The sequence below is a fragment of the Poromitra crassiceps genome (genome assembly GCF_964638095.1).
Source record: "Poromitra crassiceps genome assembly, chromosome: 6".
Lineage (NCBI taxonomy): Eukaryota > Metazoa > Chordata > Actinopteri > Beryciformes > Melamphaidae > Poromitra > Poromitra crassiceps.
The window spans coordinates 3,760,623-3,785,996 of NC_139627.1; the positions used below are offsets into that span (position 1 = coordinate 3,760,623).

The window sequence follows — 25,374 nt, forward strand, 5'->3', positions numbered from 1 at the left end:
TGACTGCAAATTTGCAAATACCGTTCTAATAAATTTGAATGAAATTGGAATTTTCAAGTAAATAGTTTTGACTGAATTTGTCTACTGAGTTATCAATAATTGTGATATTAGACTACCCAGGTGGTACGCAGCAAGTTATATTTTCAGCTCTATTTTTTTTTAACTTTGACTAAATTATGTAGAGTATTGCAATACATCGCAATATGTATCTTATTATCGCAATGTATCGTGATACATTGTGATCCATGTATCGTGATACGCATCATATCGTGAGGTCCTTGCCAATATCCAACCCTACTGGTTATCCTCTCTTATCAATGGATCGGTCAGTGTGATGTCCAGTGTATCATATTTAAATAATATCTCGTGTGGATGAGAGCTGAATATTAAGATGGCATTGCTCATGCCTGGCCATAGGAAATGAAATACATGCCAAACTTTGTACAGAAACGCTGACAGAATGTGGCCATACACCATGAATATAATCACTTTAAAATAAATACATCAACAGACAGAATGAAATCACCACGATGAGTCCAATTGTAACAAAGAATAAATCAAACAAAAGAAAGTAAACACCTTGGAAACACAGATTGCAGGTCCTCGCGTCTTATATTGCCACACTAGTGACTCTCATAGTCTCTTTTTGTAACAAAGTTTTTCTTTGCAAAGGGGAGATATGCGGCAGTCCCGGCCCGGGGTGAAAATAGGGGATATCATTATGAATTTTCCCTGCGTCGTGCTGTGCAGCGAACTTTCACTTTTGTCCCTGCACAGCTCCCATACACAGGCTGCCTTCTTCCTCGATGGTCTCCAGCTCATCCGTGCGGATGGCCTGGGTGATTAAATTCAGCTCCTCACACATGGTCTCGTAACGATACGCCACGCGGATGTCAGGGACGTTGCTGCGCCTGATGTCATTGCTCTCCTGACCCTCCTTGGTGAAGTCCGGGCCGAGCCAGTAGCTCTTTACCTGAACGAGAAGTAGGGGGCAATAGATTCAGGAGGATGGTTGGGTGTAGGTATAATGGCAGTTACCTACTCCCAAGTCAGTCTCAAGTCTTGTTGAGGCACAAGTCTAAATGTAGATTACCAAGTCAAGTCCATGTCATCAGTCAGAACAAATCAACAGTTCACTATCAACTAAATATCTTAAAGAAAACAAAATATCTAGGACTTTTCAATGCAGTATTTAGTACAGAGGTCCTCAAATGGTTTTCAGCCAAGGACCCCTTATAAGATAGAAAATATACCGGGGACCCCCTCATTCTGATTTGTGATTTTGGGCTAAGCTTAATTGTTTCCACGGTAACGTGCTTGACTTTTAAATTGATAGGTTTGTTAGATTAGAATGTAATCCATGAACCATTTTATATTAAAGCATACAATATTTTAATTGAACTATGAAGCTTTTGCAAAAATATATATATATATTTTTTAATTTTCCTGAAAACTTTTCGCAGACCCCCTGGCAAAGTGCCACGGACCCCTGGGGGTCCCCGGACCCCCATTTGAGAACCACTGATTTAGTAGAATGAAACTGGTCATCATGAATTAGATTTTTAGAATCAGTGTCAACTTGAATCAATTCAATAATTCCATACAAATTCACAAAGCAGAATTTGTGTGAGTGAGTGATACCTTATGAGAGAATCCGCTCATCAGCACACTGTTCCTGGCCAGCTCACACATGTCGCAGGAGCTCAGCTTCCACACCTGGGCTGCAATGCTGTACTCCTCCATCAGGGGCTCCTGCAAAGAAGCATCAACACCAAAAGAAATACGTTACACTCACAAGTCAAGTTTTTGTTTACATACGTACACACACTACCAGTCAAACGTTTGGACACATCACATTTTGCTTTATTTTTAATAAATAGTTTCCACATTTTAGAATAATAGTAAAGACGGCAAAACTATGAAATTACACAAATGGAATTATGCAGTGACCAAAAATGTGTTAAACAAATCAAAGTAGCCACCCTTTGAAAGAAATTCATAGACAGGCATCAACATCACTACCGTATTCATATTTGTTGTCTAAGAAACACATTTCTAGTATTTAAGCAAAGATCAAAATGGCTTAAGACAATGAAAAACATAGAACATTCAATCAGACAGGTGTGTCTTGTTTTTTTTTGTTTTTTTTTTACTGGTAGTGTATGTATCCTTATTTCCTCTACGATGCCCCCCACCTTGGTGAAGTGGAACTGCAGGGGATCGTCTGTGGACAGAGAGACCACCAGGCCTCGGGACAGGTACTCTGGGAGCGGGTTGCGATGGTAGCTGAGGAACAGGCTGTTGTTACTGAGGGGGGACATGGCGATGCCAATCTGGGCCAGGTAGTACAGATACTGCAGCACGGGAGCCTGCACACGAGATGGGAGATGCAGCGTTAGAAGAGTGAGATGATGAAAGTGAGGTTGAACGTTTACTAAAGAACAATCCCATTGAACAAAACTAAGAAATAAGATCTAGGGCATTTGGGTCGTGTAGCTACAGGTAAAGCACTCGTCTACCAACGCCGAAACCCGAGTTCAATTCCCGGCAGCGGTACTCGGTCAGACGCTCCTACAGACACAATTGGCCGAGTCTGCAGGTGGGAAGCCGGTGGGGTATGAGTCTTGGTCGCTGCACTAGTGCCTCCTCTGTTCGGTCGGGGTGCCTGTTCGGGGGGAGGGGAACTGGGGAGAATAGCCTGATTCCTTCCACACGCTATGTCCTGCCGGTGAAACTCCTCGCTGTCGGGTGAATAGAAGTGGCTGGCAGATGTATTGGAGGAAGCATGTGCTAGTCTCCAACTCTCCCCAGATCGGCAGAGGGGGTGGAGCAACGACCAGGACAGCAGGGGGAATTGGCCAAGTACAATTGGGGAGAAAATGGGGAAATAAATAAAAAAAACTTCAGAGAAAAAATAAATAAATAAGTTTCTAAGTGAACTCTCGAATACTTTGCTTCAGCACAACATCACAGAGAGAGAGAGAGAAGTTCTACTTTGTGTGTGAGACGAGGCAGCTGTTCTGATATTGAGGTCATACCTTCCTGAGCAGCAGCCCATGGGAGATGTTCTCTGACAGCATGAACCCAGACACCAGGTGATGGATCGGTCCCGCCTCGCCACAGTGAGGACGTAGTACAAGTGTGTGAAACCCCCGCTGCCTGGAATGATGAGCCGCAGAGATACCAGAGGGTGACTTCAAGAACATTAAGATCATGATACCAGAGGGTGACTTCAAGAACATTAAGAACATGCTGAATTTCAGCTTTGAAATGTGTCAAAGCAGCAGCCAAGTAAAGTATAGCCTGAGTCGGTGCACATCCTTTGCTGTGCCTCAAAGGCAGAAATTAAGCTTAATATTTCACACCAAATGTAAAGTTTCAAATACACAGTAATACATGTAAAGAATCATTTTAGGATAATGGAGGATACTGGTGCATTTCCTGCTCTGGAACCTCTGGAACCTCTAGTAATACTCTAATATAAAGTTAATTTGGATGTGTAAGCTTAGCAAAGCCCTCAAAATCAGTAATTCCGTCATCAACAAAAGAGACAGTGATGTTAGATGTTAGATGGAATGAATCACTAGGTTTCAAGTGAATGACTGGAGGTATGAGAAGGTCATTGTGGGACCAATCGAGGTGCGGTGGCGTACCTGCGCAGGTGATTCAGCACCGTCATGTTCACATACATATAGTAGAGGTAATAGGAGTAGGGCGGGTTGGCCTCCTCGGTCCAGTTGACGGGCAGAGGGCTGTCCAGGTTGAAGATGTGGTGCTCTGGTTTGGACTCGTCGTCCACACTGTCAAACCCCACGACCTGAATGAGAGAAACAACAATAACAGCTTCATCAAAACCCCTCTGAGTGTTGTTGAGCTCATGCTTCAAACAAGTAGATGATCAAATACAGGATCCCACAGCACAAAGAGTTCGTACATGCTGAAGGAAGAGGTGCAGCTCTGGATGGCTGCCTGGGTCGACTGTCACCTCAAACAGAGGCATGAAGACGTTCTCCAGCATCTGTTGGAAGTTGGACAGCTGTTTCTTTGTGTGGTAGACGTCACTAAGAAGAGAGAACGCATATCAAAAAGTCAGTTATGAATTAATTACCATTGTACTGAAGACATTTTGACTTTACACATAGATCCTTTTCAGAGCAGTTGATAGAGTTTATGGTCAAATGAGCGTTTACTCACAAGAGTCGTGGCACTTGCACAAGCCAGCGGACGTTGTCCGAGTAGACCCGGTGTTTGACCGCCCACTTGGCCAGCTTGTCCCACTCATCTCTACAGCGCCCATAGATAGACAGCCTGAGCTCCACGTTCTGGTACTTGCTCTCCTCCAGGTCGGCCATAACCTCCTGAAAAGCAGGGACGGACAACGGTCAGCAGAGGGCGCAAATCCCTCACATACTCATTATGCAGGCATTTATGTCAGTTATTACAGTGCAAGTGAAGCATTATGCATTCAGCACACACCTTGATAATGTGACCAAAGTATGTCCCCTCCACATGGTTGTCGGTTTTGATGAAGATCTCTCTCAGGATCGACTCGCCAATGGGGTTGTATTTGGCATTGAACTTGTCAAAGCGGTGAAAGGTGTTGCGGTCCTGCAAATGAATTTGGAACAGTTGTCACTCAATCATCTCAACAGGGCAGTAACATTTGAACTCTGATGAACTGCCCAGACCTTCATCTTATTCTTCATGGGCCCTACTCACTGCGTGCATGTCCAAGGTGTCCACACTCAGGTCAAAGGCTGTGAGGTTCATGTTCTCAAACACTTCCATGAGTGTCTGTCCTTTGCCCCTTTCCACATGAACAGTCTCTGTAGGATACTTCTTCATGGCTCTTTTGATAAAGCGCAGAAGGTGCTTCTGATTCATGCAGGACGAGGCGTGGATATGTGTGTCGACCTGGAAAACCATGCGGACGGATATGAAAGCAATTGGATATATTTGGGGTTCTCTCTGACTTACAAAAGACCACTCAACTTTCTGTTCTTATTAGGCTCGGTAGAAACGGGTTCTTGAGTTCACCTTACGGATATTGTAAAAGTCCCGATGGGGGACTTTCTTCTGTGCTGCCAGCTCCTTCATCTCGTTGAGCAGGATGTGCATCTGGAACTTGGAGCTGAGGTACTGCAGGCGGCGGTAGCAGAAGGACTTTCTGTGGCGATGGGGGCAAGAAGACAAACACAAACACCGGGTCAAGAGTCTAAAAAGAAAAAAAAAGTCAAATGATGCATCTAAAATGCACTCTGTGTGCACCATTGTTCTGTCCTCGATAGCAGTCAGGGAACTTACACTGGTCCGTTGATAATGAGGGCCATCATGACGTTCATGTCAGCGATGTATTCCTGCAAGTCTGGATAGGGCAGGTCCAGCTCTGTGCTCCTGATAGCAACATAACAGTTTAGCAATAGGACTCTTTGGTAACAAATAAGCGCCAAGTGATTCATTAGGGAGTTTTATAAAAGAACTTCGTCTCACTTATCCATCGTGTCCCTTGTGGTGTACACGTGTACTACGCCGTTCACCATCTTGCAGCCATAAGCCAGGTCAGGGGCCATGCTGGCCGGGTCCTGGGACTCGTAGGGGTGTGTTGCAGAGACAGGTGGGTGGACGGTGGTGGCATCTGAGAGGAGACACAACGTCACGCTGTGTGATGATGGCTTTGTACAAGGTGCCAGTGTCACACGCAAGCTAAACATGTCCGATCAGTCTCATTTGTCTAAGTTTGTCACAGCCACGCAGGCTGTGACAAACTTAGACAAATTAGACTGATCGGACATGTTTAGCTTAGCATGTTTGTCACAGCCAATGGAGGGTGTGTAACAGATGGGTTGTGAAAGCAGGCGGCGTGACCCTCTATGCACCGACACTGGGCATGCCTGGAGGCCATATTACTGATGACAGAATACTCATTCTATTCTGAGTCAGCAGAGTTGGATTATACAAATCATAAACAGTATTTGTTGATTAGGCATGTGTGTGTGTGTGTGTGCGTGTGTGTCACCACACAACAGGGAGAAACCAGCAGACTGACCACAGAGTCAGCTAGGAGAGTCCTGATTAATGCAAAGCAGGCTGAGGTCAGGCAGCACTGGTGTGGACTTAGACTGCAGGGGAAACTAGCGTGTCTAGGATTTGCTGACCATTCAGTCTCACACTCAGTTTTTAAGAACGCTGCGGTTGGTGAGGACATTTTAAAGTTTGCCATCAAAGCGAGACTGCAAGTGCTACCCACGAAATATAATCTGTCTACCTGGTACCCCCACACTCACAATCCATTTTGTTTGAACCATCCAGATTCACAGCACCATCTAGAATCCACAGCACACATAACGAATGGATGTCATGCATACAAACAACTGTACATAGCTCGCCATGACCGTATTGTAAATATTGTGTCTGATGCAGTCCATAACATCATGCCTGCTAGTGCAGTACTGTATAAGCACAGTAGAGTGGTACCAGAGTGGTTTGGGTCTGCCTGTGATGTCTTTGCTAATATCCCCAATACACCCGACGCTGTTTTTGTTGACACCAGCCATAAGCAGGTGCTGATGCTAGAGGTAGACTGTGTCTTTGACCTGTACATGGACCAGGCATTCCAAGACAAATATATAAAATACCAACCACTACTCGAGACCATCACAAGCCTAGGTTATACCTGTAGATACAGTGTGCTTATATTTGGAAGCCTGGGACATGTACATAAATGCACCATGAGAGGCCTGCAGATTGCTGGCCTGACAAGGGCAACAGCCAAACAAACTGTCAAATATTGCTCTGTCTCAGCAATTATTGGCAGTCTAGCAGTGTGGAGAAGGAGGTGCTATGTGTATCCATAAGTGCTCAGTATTAATTGACCCTGATATATTTGTTTCCCTGCTTATGAAATGTAATTTGTGGAACCAAATAAAGTATTTAAAATGTGTGTGTGTGTGTGTGTGTGTGTGTGTGTGTGTGTGTGTGTGTGTGTGTGTGTGTGTGTGTGTGTGTGCGTGTGTGTGCGTGTGCGGGCGCGTGAGGAGAGGAGGAGACATAGCAGCGCACAGGCACGTTAAACGGATCTACCGTGAGTAATCCTGAAGCTGATTTTTCTGCCATTCAAATGACTGGGGCCTGAATTTTAATTCCTCGTGTCAATTGTGTGTTTTTTTCACCTCAAACAAATTTACAATTTGAAATAAGGTTAGGGGATTTTCACTTTGGAGTTTGGAGTCCTTTATGCATGGGGGAGAGAGAGGGAGGGAGAGAGAGAGAGGAGGGAGAGAGAGAGACTTTGGCAGTGCACCCTTGATGAGGCTAACGAGGCAATTAACCAACATGCGGTCGCATTGGGATGCAGACTCCTACTTCCTACAACTGAAAACAATACTGCAGAGGAAGTGTGTGTGTGTGTGTGTGTGTGTGTGTGTGTGTGTGTGTGTGTGTGTGTGTGTGTGTGTGTGTGTGTGTGTGTGTGTGTGTGTGTGTGACCCCATTTACGCCTGACATTAAAATGTGTTTTGGGTGATCAGATTGTAATCAGATAGTGCTTGACCCACATTACCCTGATTACATTTGGACCTGTCATATGTCTCAAGTGTCCACATTGAGATCCAATTTCGATCTGATCAGCCAAGCTCCATAGCATAGAGCAGGCGCAGCTGATAAACAGCGGAGGTGCTGTTGTTGTTGTTGTTGTTGTTGTATGTGCATTTGCATTTAGGCTACACTTGTGTTCAATGTGGTCTCTGTTGTGGTAGATTTGAGCCATATGACATTCAAAGTTTCAGATAGAATAAAAATACAATATAATCATTCTCTGTTATCCCAGTATTTAGGCCTAGGATGCGCAATAGTCAAATGCCTGCAGTATTTTTAGAAGTCCATAGGGGGCAACATGGAGGACATGGTTTGAACAATGCAGTACCCATGAGGCCCAATTGGGACACACTTGCAATCGGGTGAATAGTTTACTCCTAAAATCTACCACAACATCACAATGCATCCATGACCACATGCATTTACACAGTCTCAAGTGGTCAAGCACTATCCGATTGCAATCAGATCACCCAAAACACATTTTAATGCCAGGTAAGGGGGGGTCTGTGTGTGTGTGTGTGTGTGCGCGCGTGCGTGCGTGCGTTACATACTAGCAGTACCTGTGTTCTCTGGGATCTCCTCCTCATAGATGTCCAGCGGTGTGTCGCTCAGCTCCTGCAGGGAGCGGGCGGTGGTCCTGCAGAAGGTCTGCAGGGACAGGCCCATGTACTTCTGTCTTATGAAGAGGGCCTTCACCACACACTTGGCAGCATCCAGGAGGTCTATGAAGGGAACCTTGACAGAGGGAACATCGAATCGAAAAGAGAAAACAAGAGATTGAATGGAAGAAATAAGAGGGCCTTTTTTTTATATTAACTCAGGAAGGAGGCATTATCTTACAATGCGGAACACCAGAAAAGAAGATCTACTGTAAATGGAGCCCTTCTACTTGTATGTGAATGTTTTGTTGAAATGCCTTTTCTTTTCTTGATTCTGTATAAATGTATATTATGATTTGTCGTGTGGCCATCTTGGCTATTATAAATATTATATAGTGTCTTGTAAGCCCATATGGGCTGGGCACCTTAAGGTGCATGAGACTCAAATAAAAATATCAATCAATCAATCAATCAATCAATCAATCATGTATTATGACTAAGAAATACTGCTGGCACTTCTGTGACTTCTGCTTAGTACCCTGACTTACCCCACATTGCTCCTCTCCAGAGATGGTGACTCGCTGGTACTCTTTCTCAGGAATCGGCTCCCTCTCCTGCAGCCCAGGATATTGCTCCTCCTCTTTCATGCATCTGATCATAGATCAATAAAGAAAATCACTTTACTATAATACAGGTAGTTGAAAGGTTTAAGATGAGAGTTTGAAGAGATCAATAATCGCCTATATAGCCGGTGGCATTAGCACTCACTCGAGGTCTGTAGCGCTGTCCGTTTTCATGAACTCCTGCTTGGCACGTACGAGAATGTCCGGTTCAAACCTGAGAACAGACAAAGAAAAGGAATAGTTCACTCAAAATGATCATCTACTCACCCTCATGCCCAATAAAACAGGTGAAATGTATTTGTCCATATAAACACACAGGGACAACTTCGTAGCCGCTTTTCTCCAAATCAACTGAAGTCAATGTGGACCTGTCCTGTTCGAAACTTCCAACTGTTTCAACTGGCATGGCTTCATCGTGTGTAAATTAACTCCCTCCTTCCCCTCCTCTCTTCTCTTCTCACTTTACATCCTGACTGATCTGACGCTCCAGGCGCTGCCGTCTCTCTTCCAGCTGTTCGATGGGGCTGTCCTCAGGAAACTCATAGGGGGCGCTGCGCATCTCACTCTCTGCCAGGCTGCGTGTGAACAGCTCCTATACACAGACACACATACCGTACAAGTTGAGTATACCATACATACACACAGTATTAGAAATGTCTATAGATTATGCTACAACTGACAAAAAAAATGCTTATTCAGTTAAGTTGAGCTGAGCACAATAGCTCATTATAGTCATAATAGTGCACAATAGTGCATAATAGTGCACTGACCTCAGCAATCTCCTTGTACTTGCCGTCCATGGATGTGCGCAGGTCAATGGATTGTTTCAGGGCCACGGGGATCCCAGGCAAGGAATGCTGGGAAGTGAGGAGGTGGCGAGCACCACGGAGATCAACTAGAGATGGAGGCAAGGCAAGAAGGGAAGGGAGGAGATGCAACGAGAGAAGAAGGAGAACATGATCACTTTCATACAGTAAGCATTGAATCATCTGAACCTTTTTAATGTGCTTTGGTCTCAGCATCCTCCAGGGACACGTTACAATTGGTACCAAATGATAAATAGTCTGGTTAGGTTTGTTTGCTAGCTGTAGACAAGCTAATAGGAAATGTCTTTTCCTTTTATCCAGCAGCTGAGCAAATGGAGGAATCATGGACAGAGATATGAATCAACCAAAACAAGCTCAATCAACTATGGCTCAATAAGTACATTTAGCCTAAGAATTCCTCATCCTCCCAGCATATATAAGCACTCCACAGTGGGCAAAACAGAGTGCGTAGATTCATATAAGCACTCCACAGCAGAGATGCTCACAAGTCATTTTTTGCAAGTCCAAGTCTCAAGTCTTTGGTCACAAGTTCAAGTCAAGTCTCAAGTTCCTATGGATGAGTGTTCGATCATCTGCTGCATGCTATCAGCTTAGAACACTGCATAGCTGAAACTAAGGGATTCAAAGCATGTACTGTATTATCCTCACTCCTTGTCTATTAGAATACAGTAGCAGCAGCAATGATTAAACATGACATTAGTAGACATGTCCTTCATGTGAATGCACCAAAAAAACGAAACATTTTAATAAAGAAAAATAAAGATTGTTCACGAGTCCCAAACCTTCAAGTCCAAGTCAAGTCTCAAGTTTTTGAGGACGAGTCTCAAGTCAAGTCTTAAAGTCACCGTGTGTGTGACTTAAGTGCGACTCAAGTCCAAGTCTCAAGTCTCAAGTCCCCGTCTCTGTTCCCCAGTGGGCGAAACAAGAGTGTGTAGAGATGCTTGTTGTTCCTCTCCGGGTCAGACAGGCAGTGAGCTCAGCGGCTGTTTGTGCCTCAAGAGTCAAGACACAATGGAGCATTCAGGTGCACATACACCGGCTAATAACCCTCCATTGTTGCTGCCTGCCGGGGAGACTCAAGATGGACACAATCCCATGTTCTCATGGAGAGCAGAGGAGAGGAGAGGAGAGGAGAGAGGAGAGAGAGGAGAGGAGAGGAAGGGAGGGGAGAGGAGAGGAGAGGAGAGGAGAGGAGAGGAAGGGAGGGGAGGGGAGGGGAGAGGAGAGGAGAGGAGAGGAGAGGAGAGGAGAGGAAGGGAGGGGAGAGGAGAGGAGAGGAGAGGAGAGGAGAGGAGAGGAGAGGAGAGGAGAGGAGAGGAGGGAGAAACAGAGTACGCTCTCAGAAGAACACTGTGAGCGGAACGCTGTAGGAGAGGCAGCAGGACCACAGAGAGGTCAGCCATTCGTCAGCCAAACAGAAAGCAGCAGAGAGAGAGAGAGACAAGACAACGTCTTCCTCTCTCTGTTCCCCCTGGGACTATATTTAGCGTCTGTGTCTGCTGTGATATTAATCTTTCCCTTGACACTGCGTCCGCACCTGCCTGCCACTGAAATATTCATCATTCTGCTCTGAATATTTAATCTTCTGGTGGGTGCTAGAATGTCTGTGGGCTTTCTTCCCACTAGTTTATATACCATACACACGCGCGCGCACGCACACACAAAGTTCAGAGAGGGTGTATGGTACCTGCGTTGTGGAAATACAACCATGCGTTGGGTATCTACCATTGTGCCTCATATAAATGTGTTTAGCATAATTAAGGTTCTTGGGTTTCCTCTATGGTGACAGCAAAGGAGACCAGGAGAGACCAATTAGCCGGGCCAATTAGGAGACAGAACGCCTCATTAAAGCTAAAACACAACTTCTGTGGTGAGGCAGGCAGAGAGAGAGAGAGAGAGAGACAGACAGACAGAGAGAGAGACAGAGACACAGGGAGAGAGAGAGAGAGAGAGAGAGAGAGAGAGAGAGAGAGACAGAGACACAGGGAGAGAGAGAGAGAGACAGAGACAGACAGACAGACAGAGAGAGAGACAGAGACACAGGGAGAGAGAGAGAGAGAGAGAGAGAGAGAGAGAGAGAGAGAGACAGAGACAGAGAGCTATGAAGAGAGGAGAGATGATGATGGTATAATCATCTGTGGTCAACCCACAATGCACCACATGCTTATCACCTTCTGCCTAACACTGAACCAACTGAACCAATCAACACTTCCTACTCGACGCGCTCAACAAGTTCCCCTGCGCCACACAGGAAGTGAAGTCAAAACATACAACGAGGGCTGACGATAAGCATCTCCATATATACCATAATACTACAAAGAACGCATTTTTACCATTTACCAAGAACGCAGCGGGAAAACATATATCTGCACCAGAGCCGTGTATATAGAAGAGTCGCGACATCTCCATTCACTCCAGTTTTTTACTCTCAAGAGTTCCAGGAAGTAAGGTCCTGGATTAAGCAGCACTGTCGAGTTGCAGCAAAATGGACAGTTTGTGTTGTACTTTGAAAGCTGTTGTTTTTCTTGAATCAAATTGTACATTATCAGCTTTATTTTAGCATGCAAAAGTAGCGCGAGACCCCTTCCTGGCTGTTCATTGGCTAATGAGTCACGCATTTTGGTCCTCCGCTGACGCCACTCTCTCTCTAAATTGCTCTGATCTGCACTATAAGCCATCTTTATATGTTACATTTTAGCAGCACTTGTCTTGACCTTTCCTGGCCTGAATATTCGAGCGTCTCCACTCGACCCCCAGCAAAGCCACAAAGTTCCACCAGAGTCAAGGTGCCATGGACACCAGTGGCTCTGCCAGTGCCAGGAAGGCAGCACGTCTGTCTGTGTAACGTAAAGCCACACTGTCATCCAGCGGTCAGCGGAGATGCTATCAGTGCTGTCAGGTGGGGGCATGTCAGCATGTCAGTAGATCCTGATATCAGTGCTGTCAGGTGGGGATGTCAGCATGTCAGGACGAGGGCAGGATGTGAGCAGTGGACAAAAGACATCAAGGCCCGGGTGGGTCATACCGAGCCAAGCCTAGCAAAGCCTAGCGGGCCCAGAGCTAATCCCCTAATGGCTGCTATATTTAGATCAGTTGCATCTACGGTTACATAACCACTCCCCCCCCCCCCCCCCCCCCACACACACACACACACAGCTGTAACATACAGTACAATGCTCAGAAATTAATATCACTTTCATGTGGAAAATGGACATACACATAAGATGGTTGATTAAAGCTATCACTGATCTAATAGGAACGACAGGGAAGCGTTATGATGCTGAGTACAGACAAATGGATTGTAAGCTGCGTGCATGGCAAATGTCAAATCTGCACTACAAAAACAAACACTTGAGTCAGTTAGGCTTCAGACCTAAAACATGCATCAAACACCTCTCCACACAGCTCAGCGTTCAATATTGTGCTGTCACTGATCCTCAAACGAGGTCAAACCGTATCGTCTTGCCAAGCGACTTCCCCTGCATGCATATTTCAGCAGCAACACAGAGCGAGGAGGAGGAGTATTCTCACTCCCAGTCTCACTCCTCCATCCTCTTCAGACCAGCTGGTGTGATGATGTGGCCCTCAGGGACCAGAGGACAAGTGGAAAAGTCATAAAAAAAAAAAAAAAACCCCGGAGGTCAGAGGTCAAGACACATCCTGTGGAATCAACTTGATCCACTGTACCTGCACTGTACTGCTTATTTTTTTCTCTCTCTTGTCTTTCGCAAACTAACTTGTGGTAATCGCATTATGACACACTAGTTCCCACACCTATCCAACATCCCAGAGGAGTTTACTCTAATATGCATACTAAACTGATGGAGTCAACATACATGTAGTCTAACTACAGAGGTTCTCAAATGTTTTTCAGCCAAGGACCCCTTACAAGATAGAAAATGTACCGGGGACCCCCTCATTCGGATTCTTTTTATTTTGGGCTAAGCTTAATTGTTTCCACGGTAACATGCTTGACTTTTAAATTGATAGGTTTGTTAGATTAGATTAATCCATGAACTATTTTAAATTTAAAGCATACAATATTTTTGTTGAACTATGAAGCTTTTGCAAAAAAGAAAAAAAGAAAAAAGGGTTTTATTTTTATTTTCCTGAAAACTTTTCGCGGACCCCCTGGCAAAGTGCCACGGACCCCTGGGGGTTCCCGGACCCCCATTTGAGAACCACTGGTCTAACTAACTGGATTAATACCGTAGTTGCAGCTCATCGCAGTCTATTGTCACCTGGTTTTTGCTTCCACAACAATGAACAGAGAACAGAGCAGAAAGATGGCTGATGATGATAGATATACAGTTGGGGAATTGGAATACAACTCCAGCATGGATGGTTATGCCTAAACGACGAGACACTCCCCCTCTTTTCTTCTTCTCTGCCTTTCTAGCAGAAGGCACACCATGCATCATCGGCCACGCTGCACCTGTTTCCATTGGCTATGCAGAATATTAGTATAAAGCCCAGAAGAAGTGCCAGTGACACTGTCTCACAGCAAAACGCCATATGTAGCCTACTCACAGCTCCCAGATGTACCGACGCTGCTAAGAAAGGGAATGCTGGGAGTGATTTCGTTGGCAGACTATCTCGTGCAGAGCAATTTGGATTCCACAACTAATAGGTCTATAGATCATAAACAGAGACAGGGGTCACTGCTGACATAACATCTCTGCACCCGCTCGGTGCTGTCCATCAGACGATGTTCCTGACACAGAGTGTGGCATCATCACTTTTGCAACCATGGCTGCTCACTGCAGTGTACACAGGCAGCCAATACAGCTGGCTGCTCACTGCAGTGTACACAGGCAGCCAATACAGCTGGGACTCAGCTCGTCTGGGAGAAACACACACACAGGCACGATGGCATGGAGAGTGCAGCAGGATCTAATAGCCGACTCCATGGGCTCCACTAAAGGATGCCCAACACCTCCAGCATCATCTCACCACTGGCTCTGCATCAAACAGCTGACGTCTCTCAAAGAAGTGTAATCAAAACAGTCTCTCTGTGCCCAGAGGCGGCGTATGGCGGTTGGAGCCATCAGTCTTTCTACCTCTGCTGCAGGCGCTGATGTCCTTACAGAGATCCTCTTAGCCTCCATAAAGAAAAGAAAGTATATAAAAAATGTAAGGTTGGATGCTCGCCACTGGTGTTGTCAGCATATGATATATTGATCTACTCTGCTTCTTTGTGCACAGTTGCACCTTTACGCCAATATATATATATATATATATATATATATATATATATATATATATATATATATATATATATATATATATATAGGTAGGTAGATATAGGTAGGTAGATATAGGTAACATTGTACAAATCTGTGAGATTTACATAGGCCACTCCCTTCAGAAACTATTACAGCTCTTCGAGTGTGTGTGGTCTTTGCATCTTAGATTTGACGTTTATACACAAGCTGTATATTGATGTTTGGATTTTATCCATTGTCTAGATGTCTGACAGAGATAAGACCTATCGACTAGTTAATACTAAGGATAAAAGTATGCCTAAAGACGGTGCTTCAAGTTCAGATTCTGCCTCAGATTCCAGCGATAACGAAGAGGCAGCAGCAACACCTTCGTAGCCACCCTCGCAGCACGCCGGCGGGGAGATCAAGCTCAACTGTCCGCCCAACCGAGCTACTCTTACAAACAAGGATTACAACCCGTTGAACATTACCTAAACCTTTTCTTCAAGTCCAGGGCATCATACAGGTGAAGGAACCTCGCAGTAATGGGAAATAACAACTCGTCTCCTATGCTAGCAGTATTTGGAAGCGATCGAGACGAGCACCCAGCAGAAACTGTGAACTTTGGCGCCAACGTAACCGCCATCCTCCATATGACACGAGCATGCTACTTTGTGGGGCAATCAATCAATCAATCGGCTCACATTCTCCTCCTCACCACAATAAAGACAGCGTTGCTCAGGGGGCAATTGCACAAAAGCCGAGAAGGGACATGGAGAGACATGTGCCGACAGGCCGCAGTGCCGACAGGTCGCAATGCCAATAGCCCACAAGCAGAACCAGCTGAGCAAGGCGGCGTGCAGCGTGTCGGTGGAGCTAACCTCTCCCAGCCCCCACGCCAAACCTAACCTCCCCCCATGCCTAAACCTAACCTCCCCCAGACCCTAACCTCTCCCACCCCCACGCCTAAACCTAAGGTCGGCATTGCGGGTGGTTGGCATAGCGGGTGGACCCCAGCAAAAAGGGGGTAAGTTAAAGAGGAGAGGGGGAGAGACGTCTCCCCTCAAAGCCGACAGGTGTCATGCCGAGGTTTGCACCCCCGCCGAGAATTGCACCCCCACCATATTTTGGGACTGTTTTAATTTAAAAACAGGGATGCAAATCTCGGCAGGTACAAACTGCCGAGATTTGCACCCCCCTCCATAAAGCCAGGAGAGATCCCCAGGTCTCGAGGTCCTCTGTATACCCGGATTTTAAGCACCAAAAGTCGGCTTCCATGAGCCAGAAGAGAGCCCCAAGCATGGAAGTCACCTCCACGCGGATCTAATGCATCAAAGTCGGTCTCCATGAGCCAGGACAGACCCCTGGCTTGGAGATCACGTCTACCCAGTCAATTATATCATTTTTAAACAGTTAAGTTTCCGTTATATAAATCATTACAATATGCTCCCGGAAGGTGGGGATGCAAAACTCGGCAGGACACCGGCCTGCAGCAGCTAGCAGGCTGAGAGAGAGAGAGAGAGAGAGAGAGAGAGAGAGAGAGAGACAGAGACAGAGACAGAGACAGAGAGAGAGAGAGAGAGAGAGAGAGAGAGAGAGAGAGAGAGAGAGAGAGAGAGAGAGAGAGAGAGAGAGAGAGAGAGAGAGAGAGAGAGTCTGCCCTGCCAGGGAGACGGAGCATGCCAAAACAGCAAATGGCCCAGGATGGCGTCGGCTGTCCTTTCGAAATAGGTTAATGTGACGGGAGGGAGGGATGGAGAGAGGGAGAGAGAGGAGGAAGTGAGTGAGAGGGACACCACATACTATACACTCGGCCAAATGACAACACTGAAACACACACACACACACACACACACACACACACACACACACACACACACACACACACACACACACAGTCACATCTCCACTGTTGCCTTCATCTGTCCCTGTCATATACATACACAGAGCTCAGAGCTGGTCCAGTAGATCCATGCACTCCCCCTCACAGCAGTGTGTGACCCCCCCCTCTGTCTGCCTCCTGCTTCAGGCCAGCTGTCGCTGCACTAGCTAGCTGCCTCTGCAGCTGATCCTCCTCATTTAAATGCCTCTGACATCTATCTGGAATGTACCATGAAGGGCAGAGGGGTAGGGGGGAGTCCATGTACATCACCAGTGGATGCGGATGCTCCACAGCATAGCCTGCTGTGTGTTTCTGTACCGTGGCACCCCTCTTGTCTACTTTTCCTCATTCTTGCCTTGTTTTGCTAAGCAGACCATGTGTTCGGGATGTTTGTGTGTGTGTGTGTGTGTGTGTGTGTGTGTGTGTGTGTGTGTGTGTGTGTGTGTGTGTGTGTGTGTGTGTGTGAATAAAATGGTGCTGTCTCAGTATCAGCTTTGAGATGTCATGTCTTTTTGCCTGCTGAGAGAGAGGCAGTGGTCTGAGGGAGATGATTGACTGCCAGTGTTGCCAGGTGGGAAATGTTGAATTATTATTAATTACCTGAGGGTCCAAATTATCGTTTTTGGAGGGAATTGATCATACGTGAGGAGCGGCTTCTTCTTCTTCTTCTTCTTATGGCTTTCTGGCAGACTTGCATCTTCCACCACTTATATAGCCTCAGCCAGGAAGGATTTATGACATCACTGATGACATCACAATAGCTTAAGTGACATCACCGATGACATCACAATTGCTCAAGTGACATCACTGATGACATCACAATTGCTCAAGTGACATCACTGATGACATCATAATTCCTGATTTATGACATCACTGATGATGTCAGAGACACAGCCCACAACATCGTGACTAACTACCGCCCGGCGCCACTTAGGCAATTTGAATGATGATGATGATGATTTAAATCTAATTTTTAAAATCACAACACAACATTCAACTTTCCATTTTAAATGAGGTGCCTTTTACATTTTACACCAGTAAGTACTTCCACTGAGGCGAAGGAATAGCAAAAATAATAATGCTACTTGAGTAGGAAATCCCAGCACTCTCTATCGAGCATGGAACTAAAATGACTAAAGTAAAAGTAAAAACTATTTATTAATTAAAGCGAAGGGAAAATAAGTAGACCACACAAACAAAAGGTGCATGGGTAAGGAGGGAGAGAGACTGAATGGTCTGAAGGTCTTAAGCCCAATGAGGACCACTCAATCAGCCTAACAACCCCAACCACCAGGCTCCTGCAAGACAGGGCCAAAAGAGTGGGGAGGGTCATCACAAAAGCTACAATCTGATCAGATGGGGGACTCTGGGACAAAATCTCATGGGGGTCAGGTCTAATTTGTGTCCGTTTAGGGGTCCTTGACACGAAAAAGTTTGAGAACCACTGTGTTATAGGCTGTGTAAACACAAAGTCATATCTGGCCGAATCGATTCTTGCCCTCAATTTACATTCATTTCCAAACCACTGGGCAAAACAAGCTATTTAGTTCACTGACTCTCCATCAGGTGTTGGTGGACAACATACTGTATGTTTGTGCTGCCTATCTAGTCTTCTCTTGGTCAAAGATCAAACTGTCTCAGAGGTCAACTCTGGTTGTCTTCTTAACTCATCAACTCAAAATGGAGCCAGAAACACAAGTCAAGACAACAATTCACAGGATTTGATGCAATTACATTTTCTGCTATTACCTAAAGCGTACATCTGCTTTCTTCTTCTGCAGTCACCACTAACAGAATGAGCTCCCTGTCCTTTCAGCAGGGCTGGGAATCACGATGGTCACAATATGATACTTACAATTTCCGTGTATCGATATAATATTGCCACGGAAAATATTGCGATACTGTGCTATATCAATTCCCCCACGACTTAGAAACGCGAGAAGCTGATGTCTCGTTTTTAACATAGGCCTACAGTAATTTGAGGCTTTAAGATGCTGTTGTGTAAGAGTTACCCCGTACATAATTATTTGAACATACAGTAATTTGAACTTTGAGGGCCCCCCCCCCCCCCCCCCATCTTTTCAGGCTCTTGGATGGAGCTGCTGTTAAAATGGAGCAAACCCCCTTCAAAAAGCACTGCTGACAAAAGAAACCCCCGGAGCACTAGAGAGAATCAAATTGAACCTCACTACAACGCAAATTACCAATCCAGCTCTCACGGTTCAATTATAGTTTTTTCCTCCCAAGACACTCGAAGACAATTTTGCTCAAAACGACTCGATTCAAATAGTTGTGGCCCTGAGAGGAGAGGAGGCACACAAAACAACATTGCTGCTCAATTGTTTGTCTAACAGATTGACCCAGTCTCTCTAGGCCAGTGGTCTCTAGCTGCATTTATTTACACCAGGCTCCCTCTCATGGTCAAATGCTGCATTGCACACAGACAGGGTTTCATATCAACACAACAAGAACCCATCACAGGTTACACAATGGACAAAACAAACGTCTACGGGCAGCAAATGCATTTTGCTCAATCAACTTTAAAAAAAAGATCTATAAAATAAAACGACATAACATAAGAAATGCAGCAACATTTCAACGACAAGACATTTGCTTTGATTTAAGAACGGGGTTGGAAAGATCCGCCTAAAGAAATAAGCACTGTACCTTTAGTGTGCGCTGTCCACAGGTCTCTCTGTGTATAATACTGTAGCATCTGAGATCCATATATTAACTGCATTCACTATGGGCAACAGCAGGACAAGAGGTGGCCCCACCCCATAGGGTGGAAGTCCACAAGACAAGACCCTTAACAGGCCCGGCGTCAGTGAACTGATGAGGGGTGGGCCTGAGAGAGGGACAACAATACAATGTAGCCCACATGAGTAACCCAGGTTATCAGACCTTTATGTGGGTTGTTGGCCAACTGATGGGTGGGAATCCCAACGTTCAGTCAATCATTCATTACAATCCAAGCTATGACTTGTTGAGATTGTATTTGCCCTGGGGGAGTGAAGAGGATTCAAAGTTAACCTGCGGGTCATTACTGTATCTGATCATGTCACACACCCCCGACATGTGTGTGCGTACATGTCATGGTGATAAGGCCTGACACACAGCTAAGTCAGTGTAAACTAGATGTGGGCGAAGTACAGTGTCTCCAAAGGTCCATCAGAGCCTAGTGATAATGACCATTGTGAGACAGGAAAGGGGTAGATGATGGTAGGGATTAGTTTGTCACTGTCACCTTAGTAGTAGGACCACTTTACTGCAAATGGGAGCACCCACATTACAAGGCATACTGTAATATTGCCTTGTCATAGTGGGTGCTCCTGTTTGACTAAAGCAGTGGTTCTCAAATGGGGGTCCAGGGACCCCCAGGGGTCCGTGGCACTTTGCCAGGGGGTCCGCGAAAAGTTTTCTGGAAAATAAAAATGATTTTTTCCCCCCAAAAGCTTCATAGTTCAACGAAAATATTGTATGCTTTAAATCTAAAATGGTTCATGGATTACATTCTAACCTAACGAACCTATCAATTTAAAAGTCAAGCACGTTACCGTGGAAACAATTAGGCTACGCTTGTGCCAAAATCACAAATCAGAATGAGGGGGTCCCCGGTATATTTTCTATCTTGTGGGGGGTCCTTGACTGAAAAGCATTTGAGAACCTCTAGACTAAAAAGTACCAAACACAAAGCATAAAAGATATTTCTCAAGAGACATAATGATGTGCATTGTGCATTTTTTACGATTGTTCAATATTATATACGGTTATATACTGCTGATAAGCCTGATTCAGGAGGTGGAATCTTATTTCATAGCTAGCTATAAAAGCTATATAATGCGTAGCGCGCGAGATGCCTGGTAATGGTATAAGTGCACAAAAGGCTGTGTGAGAGATGCAGAAGAGTTCACTCTTTCTGAACGGCTTTACAACCTTCAGAGTGGGAGAAGCTGTTGTGAGTCATGCCCATTCGTTTCAGATGAGACTGATATACTGTCAAATGATAAGCTGTTCTACATGTTAGGCACTCTGGCCTGCTGATTGATTGGCAGAGAGGTCATTAGAATGGATCGTGGCTTTCACAACTCTCATTTAAAACAATCTATTATGTCAACGTTACTGCAGCCCCGCTCATCATTAAGCCTGCACTAATGGAACGAAAGTGTGATCTGAGATATCATTTATGAGCCTGTTATGAGGCTCCAGCAGAGACAAGAATAACAAGCACTTTATTAAAGAGACATTGGGTATTTCAACACGTGCCACTTATGGCAATTATACACTCAGTACAATCAAATCATTATCGACATCTGCAGCCTGTGCAGAGAGAATATTTACATACATGTACTATGTACATGTCTACATACATACAGTATGTACAGGGGCAGCTGTAGCTCAGGAGGTCATCGCTTGGGATAAGCGAGGTCGGTGGTTCGATCCCCGCCTCCTCCAGACAGTCCGCATGTCGAAGTGTCGTTGGGCAAGATACTGAACCCCAAATTGCTCCCGATGGCTGTGCGGCAGCACCCTGCGTGGCAGCTTGCCGGCATCGGTGTGTGAATGTCTGTGTGAATGGGTGAATGTACCTACTGATTGTAAAGCACTTTATATAAAAGTGCTATATAGTAAATGCAGGCCATTTACATGTACTATGTGCCCTATAGAGTAGAGATTAGTTGGGAATAATATAAAACCAGAAGAGTCACCTAAACGTCATCTGTGCTTAGTCAGATGGATCCTTCAATACTTCAAACATTAATCTGATCTTAAAGAAGCACTCTGCTTGCATGTTCTCCGCGTGCCCCCTGGGGGTTTCCTTCATATAGGAACCCCACACCAAAACATGCAATATCCTGGTTGCTGAAGTGGTGCCTCCTCTGGTCATTAGGGGCGCCTGTTCAGAGGGAGGGGAACTGGTTGGAATAGCGTGATCCTCCCACGTGCTATGTCCTAACCGGTGAAGCTTCCCCTGTCAGGTGAAAAGAAGCGGCTGGCTACTGCCCATGTCTCGGAGGAAGCATGGAGCCAGTTTCGGCTCTCCCCAGATCGGCAGAGGGTGGAGCAACAACCAGGATAAATAAATTAAAATTAGCACTAATGGGGGATAAAAATGGGATAAAAAATCGGGGGGGAAAAAATATATATAAAACAGGAACACTCTGCCTATTTTCAATGCTGATTTATTTTGCACATCATCTCACGCATATCTGAAAAGTGTAAACCGTTTTGCAGACATTCATTTAGTTTGACAGTTATTGAGAGTTGATTTGAGTTACAGTACAGTGTGGACCAGTTATGTCATTTGTGCATGAATAACATCACTGCTCCATAACTTTACACAAATCAACTCTCAATAACTGTCAAACTAAATGAATGCCTACAAAACTGCTTACACTTTTCAGACATGTGCGAGATGATGTGCAAAATAAATCCGCATTGAAAATCGGTGAAGTGTCCCTTTAATGTGACTCTGCAGAGCCTTCCTAACGTCACACCCTGTGGGCTTCACACTCAGATCTGTACACAGTCTGGCTTTCTCTTCCGCCAAATCCAAACATCTGTCATCTGTCAAAGATCAAAGCCAGGATGGTCTCATCAGGCCGGATGGTTCTTCTCCCAGTCTGAGACTCTAATAGCTGCTGTCAGTTACGGGCAGTGATTGAGGGTAATCATCAGAGCTAGAGGGAGAGAGCACCCTGATTGGAGGGGAGTGTTTGTGAAATGAGAAACAGAATCCGACTGTTTGTTGGAGATCTTTGTGGTTGGACTGTTTGCCAGTCATCTGAATGTCAGAGCACTTCACCGTGAGGTGTAACTGCTGTGCATCCCCAAACAGTGTCATGTCCTAGTTTTGGAGGATTTTCAAAAGGGAAATGTAGGCTATATACCTTTTAAGGTGCTGTTGTGTAAGAGTTACATAATTCTACTAATAGGGACAAAGCGTATTTAAAGTTTTGACAGACTATATGGCGTGATCTTGTCCTATTAACATGTTAAGCAGTACGCTGAAAATCTCCCATATTTCATATAAGACAATTAGGGTTCAGCACCCACCAATGTATGGACGCGCTACCATTTGCACAAAAATTAACATAATGATTGATGATGTTGTTTTATCTGAAACAAAAAGGTGCGTCTCTAAATGAATGGTATTGCGTCATACTGCCACTCTACTCCCCACTCTTTGTAGTCTGGATGAAGGACCAGCTGATCAGGTGCACACATCAGAGTGTGGGAAGGGGGGGGGGGCTAATCCTCTCATTCAGCGGGGGATCAAATGCTCAGGCAATCAGTGATGTATCATGAGGTACACACTGTATTTCTCTCGGGGGGGTCAGTGAAAAACACCAGCATCAAATATGACAAACCAAGTACATAGCCTACTGCTGTTGTCGGGCAAAAACCTCGTTATCTCCACAATGTATATACATTTTTTTAAATCATTTTTTAGTTTGAAATCCATCCATTTTTCAGTTGATCCACTGGGTTTTAAAGGGCTTCACAAGCCCAAGGGCAGCAGGGCATGTCATCTTTCAATTAATTTTAAACACATGAAAATTGATCATTTATGTTGCAAGGATTTCATCCGACGATATTGTGTGCAAAATGTCAGCGACATAAAGTCCTGTAAAGATACAGGACTGCGATGCTTGACATCACTGTTAGCACAGGATCTGGCTTATATGCTACAGAATGTATAGTGCTGCGTCATAAATAAAGCATGTGAGGCATTAAAGGGAATGCGTAAAGCCAGCACACTGACAGACGTGAACCTGCGGGAAACGTGCAGAGCGTTCAGTATGAAGGGCTGCATGCAGTCGTCTGCTGAGAGCATCCTCATCTCATGCTGTACCAATCAACAGGTTGGCTTCTCCTCCAAACTATCCACAGAGGAAAAAGTATTTTCTGTGCAGGATTTTCTCCTGTTACCGGTTCCCTCATTCTCCCACCAAGGGCTTGCTTACAGCACTAAAATGATCAGCAATAAGATTTGTTTTTAAATTCTGAATTCATATATCCATGCACAGTAAAGTGCCACAGAACCTCGGACTCCTGTGAGATGCACTCTTACTGAGTGTTACAGCACCAGCATACTAACCCAGACCAACCATCCACCCTCTCCAGCCCCCAGGATCCCCCCCCCACTCACCTGGGCTGGCTGTGTACTGCAGGCTGCCCCGCTTCCTGAAGGGGGAGTGGGTCTTGCTCTTGGCCCCGGCCCCAGCTGCTGCTGCTGTCCCGGGGGGCAAGTTGGAGGACATGTTCCCAGGCTTTGCGGTTCAGCTCCAAGAGGACAGCTACAGTACGTACGAGTCAAGAAGAGCCGCAGAGGAGGAGGACGCCACGTCAGAGAGAGAGAGAGAGAGAGAGAGAGCTACAGAATGTGTGTAAGAGAGAGAGAGAGAGAGGAGGAGAGAGAAAGGGGAAGGAGAGAAGATGGAGAGGGAGGTGCAGAGAGGAGATGCAGCGCAGATGCTGAGAGCTTGAGGGGGTTGGATTGCAGTGTGTGTGTGTGGGGGGGGGGGCTGTGTACGTGTGTGGGTGTGGGAGTGTATATAGGTAGGTCTGTGAGGAGGGGGTTTCCAGAATGGTTGGTCCGGTCCAGCGTGGAGCTGCAGAGCATGTCCTCGTGCTGCTATGGGACAAACCCCCCCCCCCCCCCCCCCCCCCCCCCCCCGAAAGGCCCCCATGGCTGAGTAGAGCTGCAGTGTTGATGGAGGCCAGAGGCTTGGCTTCCCCCTGCAATGCACATGCATGCACGCACACGCACGCACATGCACGCGCACGTGCACGTGCACGCACACACTCACACACATGCACGTGCGCATGCATGCATGCATGCACGCACGCACACGCTACAAAGGGCACGTGCACCAGCGCACAGCTCTAGCTTGCACTGTTGCCGTGGCAACCACAAACCCATGTAGTGTGAGAAAACCAACGGGGAGAAAAGTAGTGGTCACAGTATAATTGACATTACAGTAACAGAAACAGCAGGAGCATCACTGGAAGACAGCAGGAGCCTGTGGTGAGACGCAAACAAACAAAGTCACCGGGTTGCAAAATCTCTGAGGGGAAAGATGACAAGAGGGAAGCAGAGAGCGGCCTACTAGAATCTAAATCTCACAGCAGGAGGGGCACAATTCAAGTCGATTGACCAGAGCATAATGGGTATGTAATCAATAACAAGTAACATAAAACAAATCTTAACATATAAGAGAAGAAAAAGAGACATTAATGGGCTGTGATCTCTCAATCCTTTCAGATAGGCCTACTATACTGACTTTCAAACGTCCATATAGATGGCTGCAACATGTAAATGATCATGAGTCCCTATAGGAATTAACTACAAATCCTCTTTTCAGGAGTGGTTTACATCATGTAGGAATCCATTTTGGGCAATTGTCCAGAAATGCAGATGACCGCACATTATGGAATACCTCCAACACCTCCCCCCCCTTCCCCCCGAACACCCCCCTTAAGGGACTCTGGGTTTTACATAACAATGGCTTTCTGAATATGGACCCCTCCACTCGGTCCTGTGGAGGGGTCAGCTCAATTTGACCCGCTGGCTGAAAGAGAGAGAGAGAGAGAGAGAGAGAGAGAGAGAGAGAGAGAGAGGGAGAAAGAGAAGGGGGAGGG

The 25,374-nt window shown here is 45.7% G+C and overlaps 1 protein-coding gene across 1 annotated transcript; it reads right to left on the minus strand.

Moving 5' to 3' along the window:
* Nucleotides 1-757: 757 nt before the first annotated feature.
* Nucleotides 758-23,993, minus strand: ampd2b (adenosine monophosphate deaminase 2b; the record flags this gene model as incomplete). Its single annotated transcript, XM_083638449.1, has 18 exons — nt 758-973; nt 1,642-1,752; nt 2,196-2,369; nt 3,039-3,159; nt 3,654-3,817; nt 3,935-4,061; nt 4,195-4,358; nt 4,477-4,608; nt 4,720-4,914; nt 5,038-5,167; nt 5,305-5,394; nt 5,491-5,635; nt 8,154-8,328; nt 8,741-8,843; nt 8,961-9,029; nt 9,277-9,407; nt 9,586-9,710; nt 23,882-23,993. The coding sequence occupies 18 exons, from the start codon at nt 23,991-23,993 to the stop codon at nt 758-760; spliced, it is 2,484 nt and encodes an 827-aa protein (XP_083494575.1).
* Between the last annotated feature and the right edge of the window lie 1,381 nt (nt 23,994-25,374).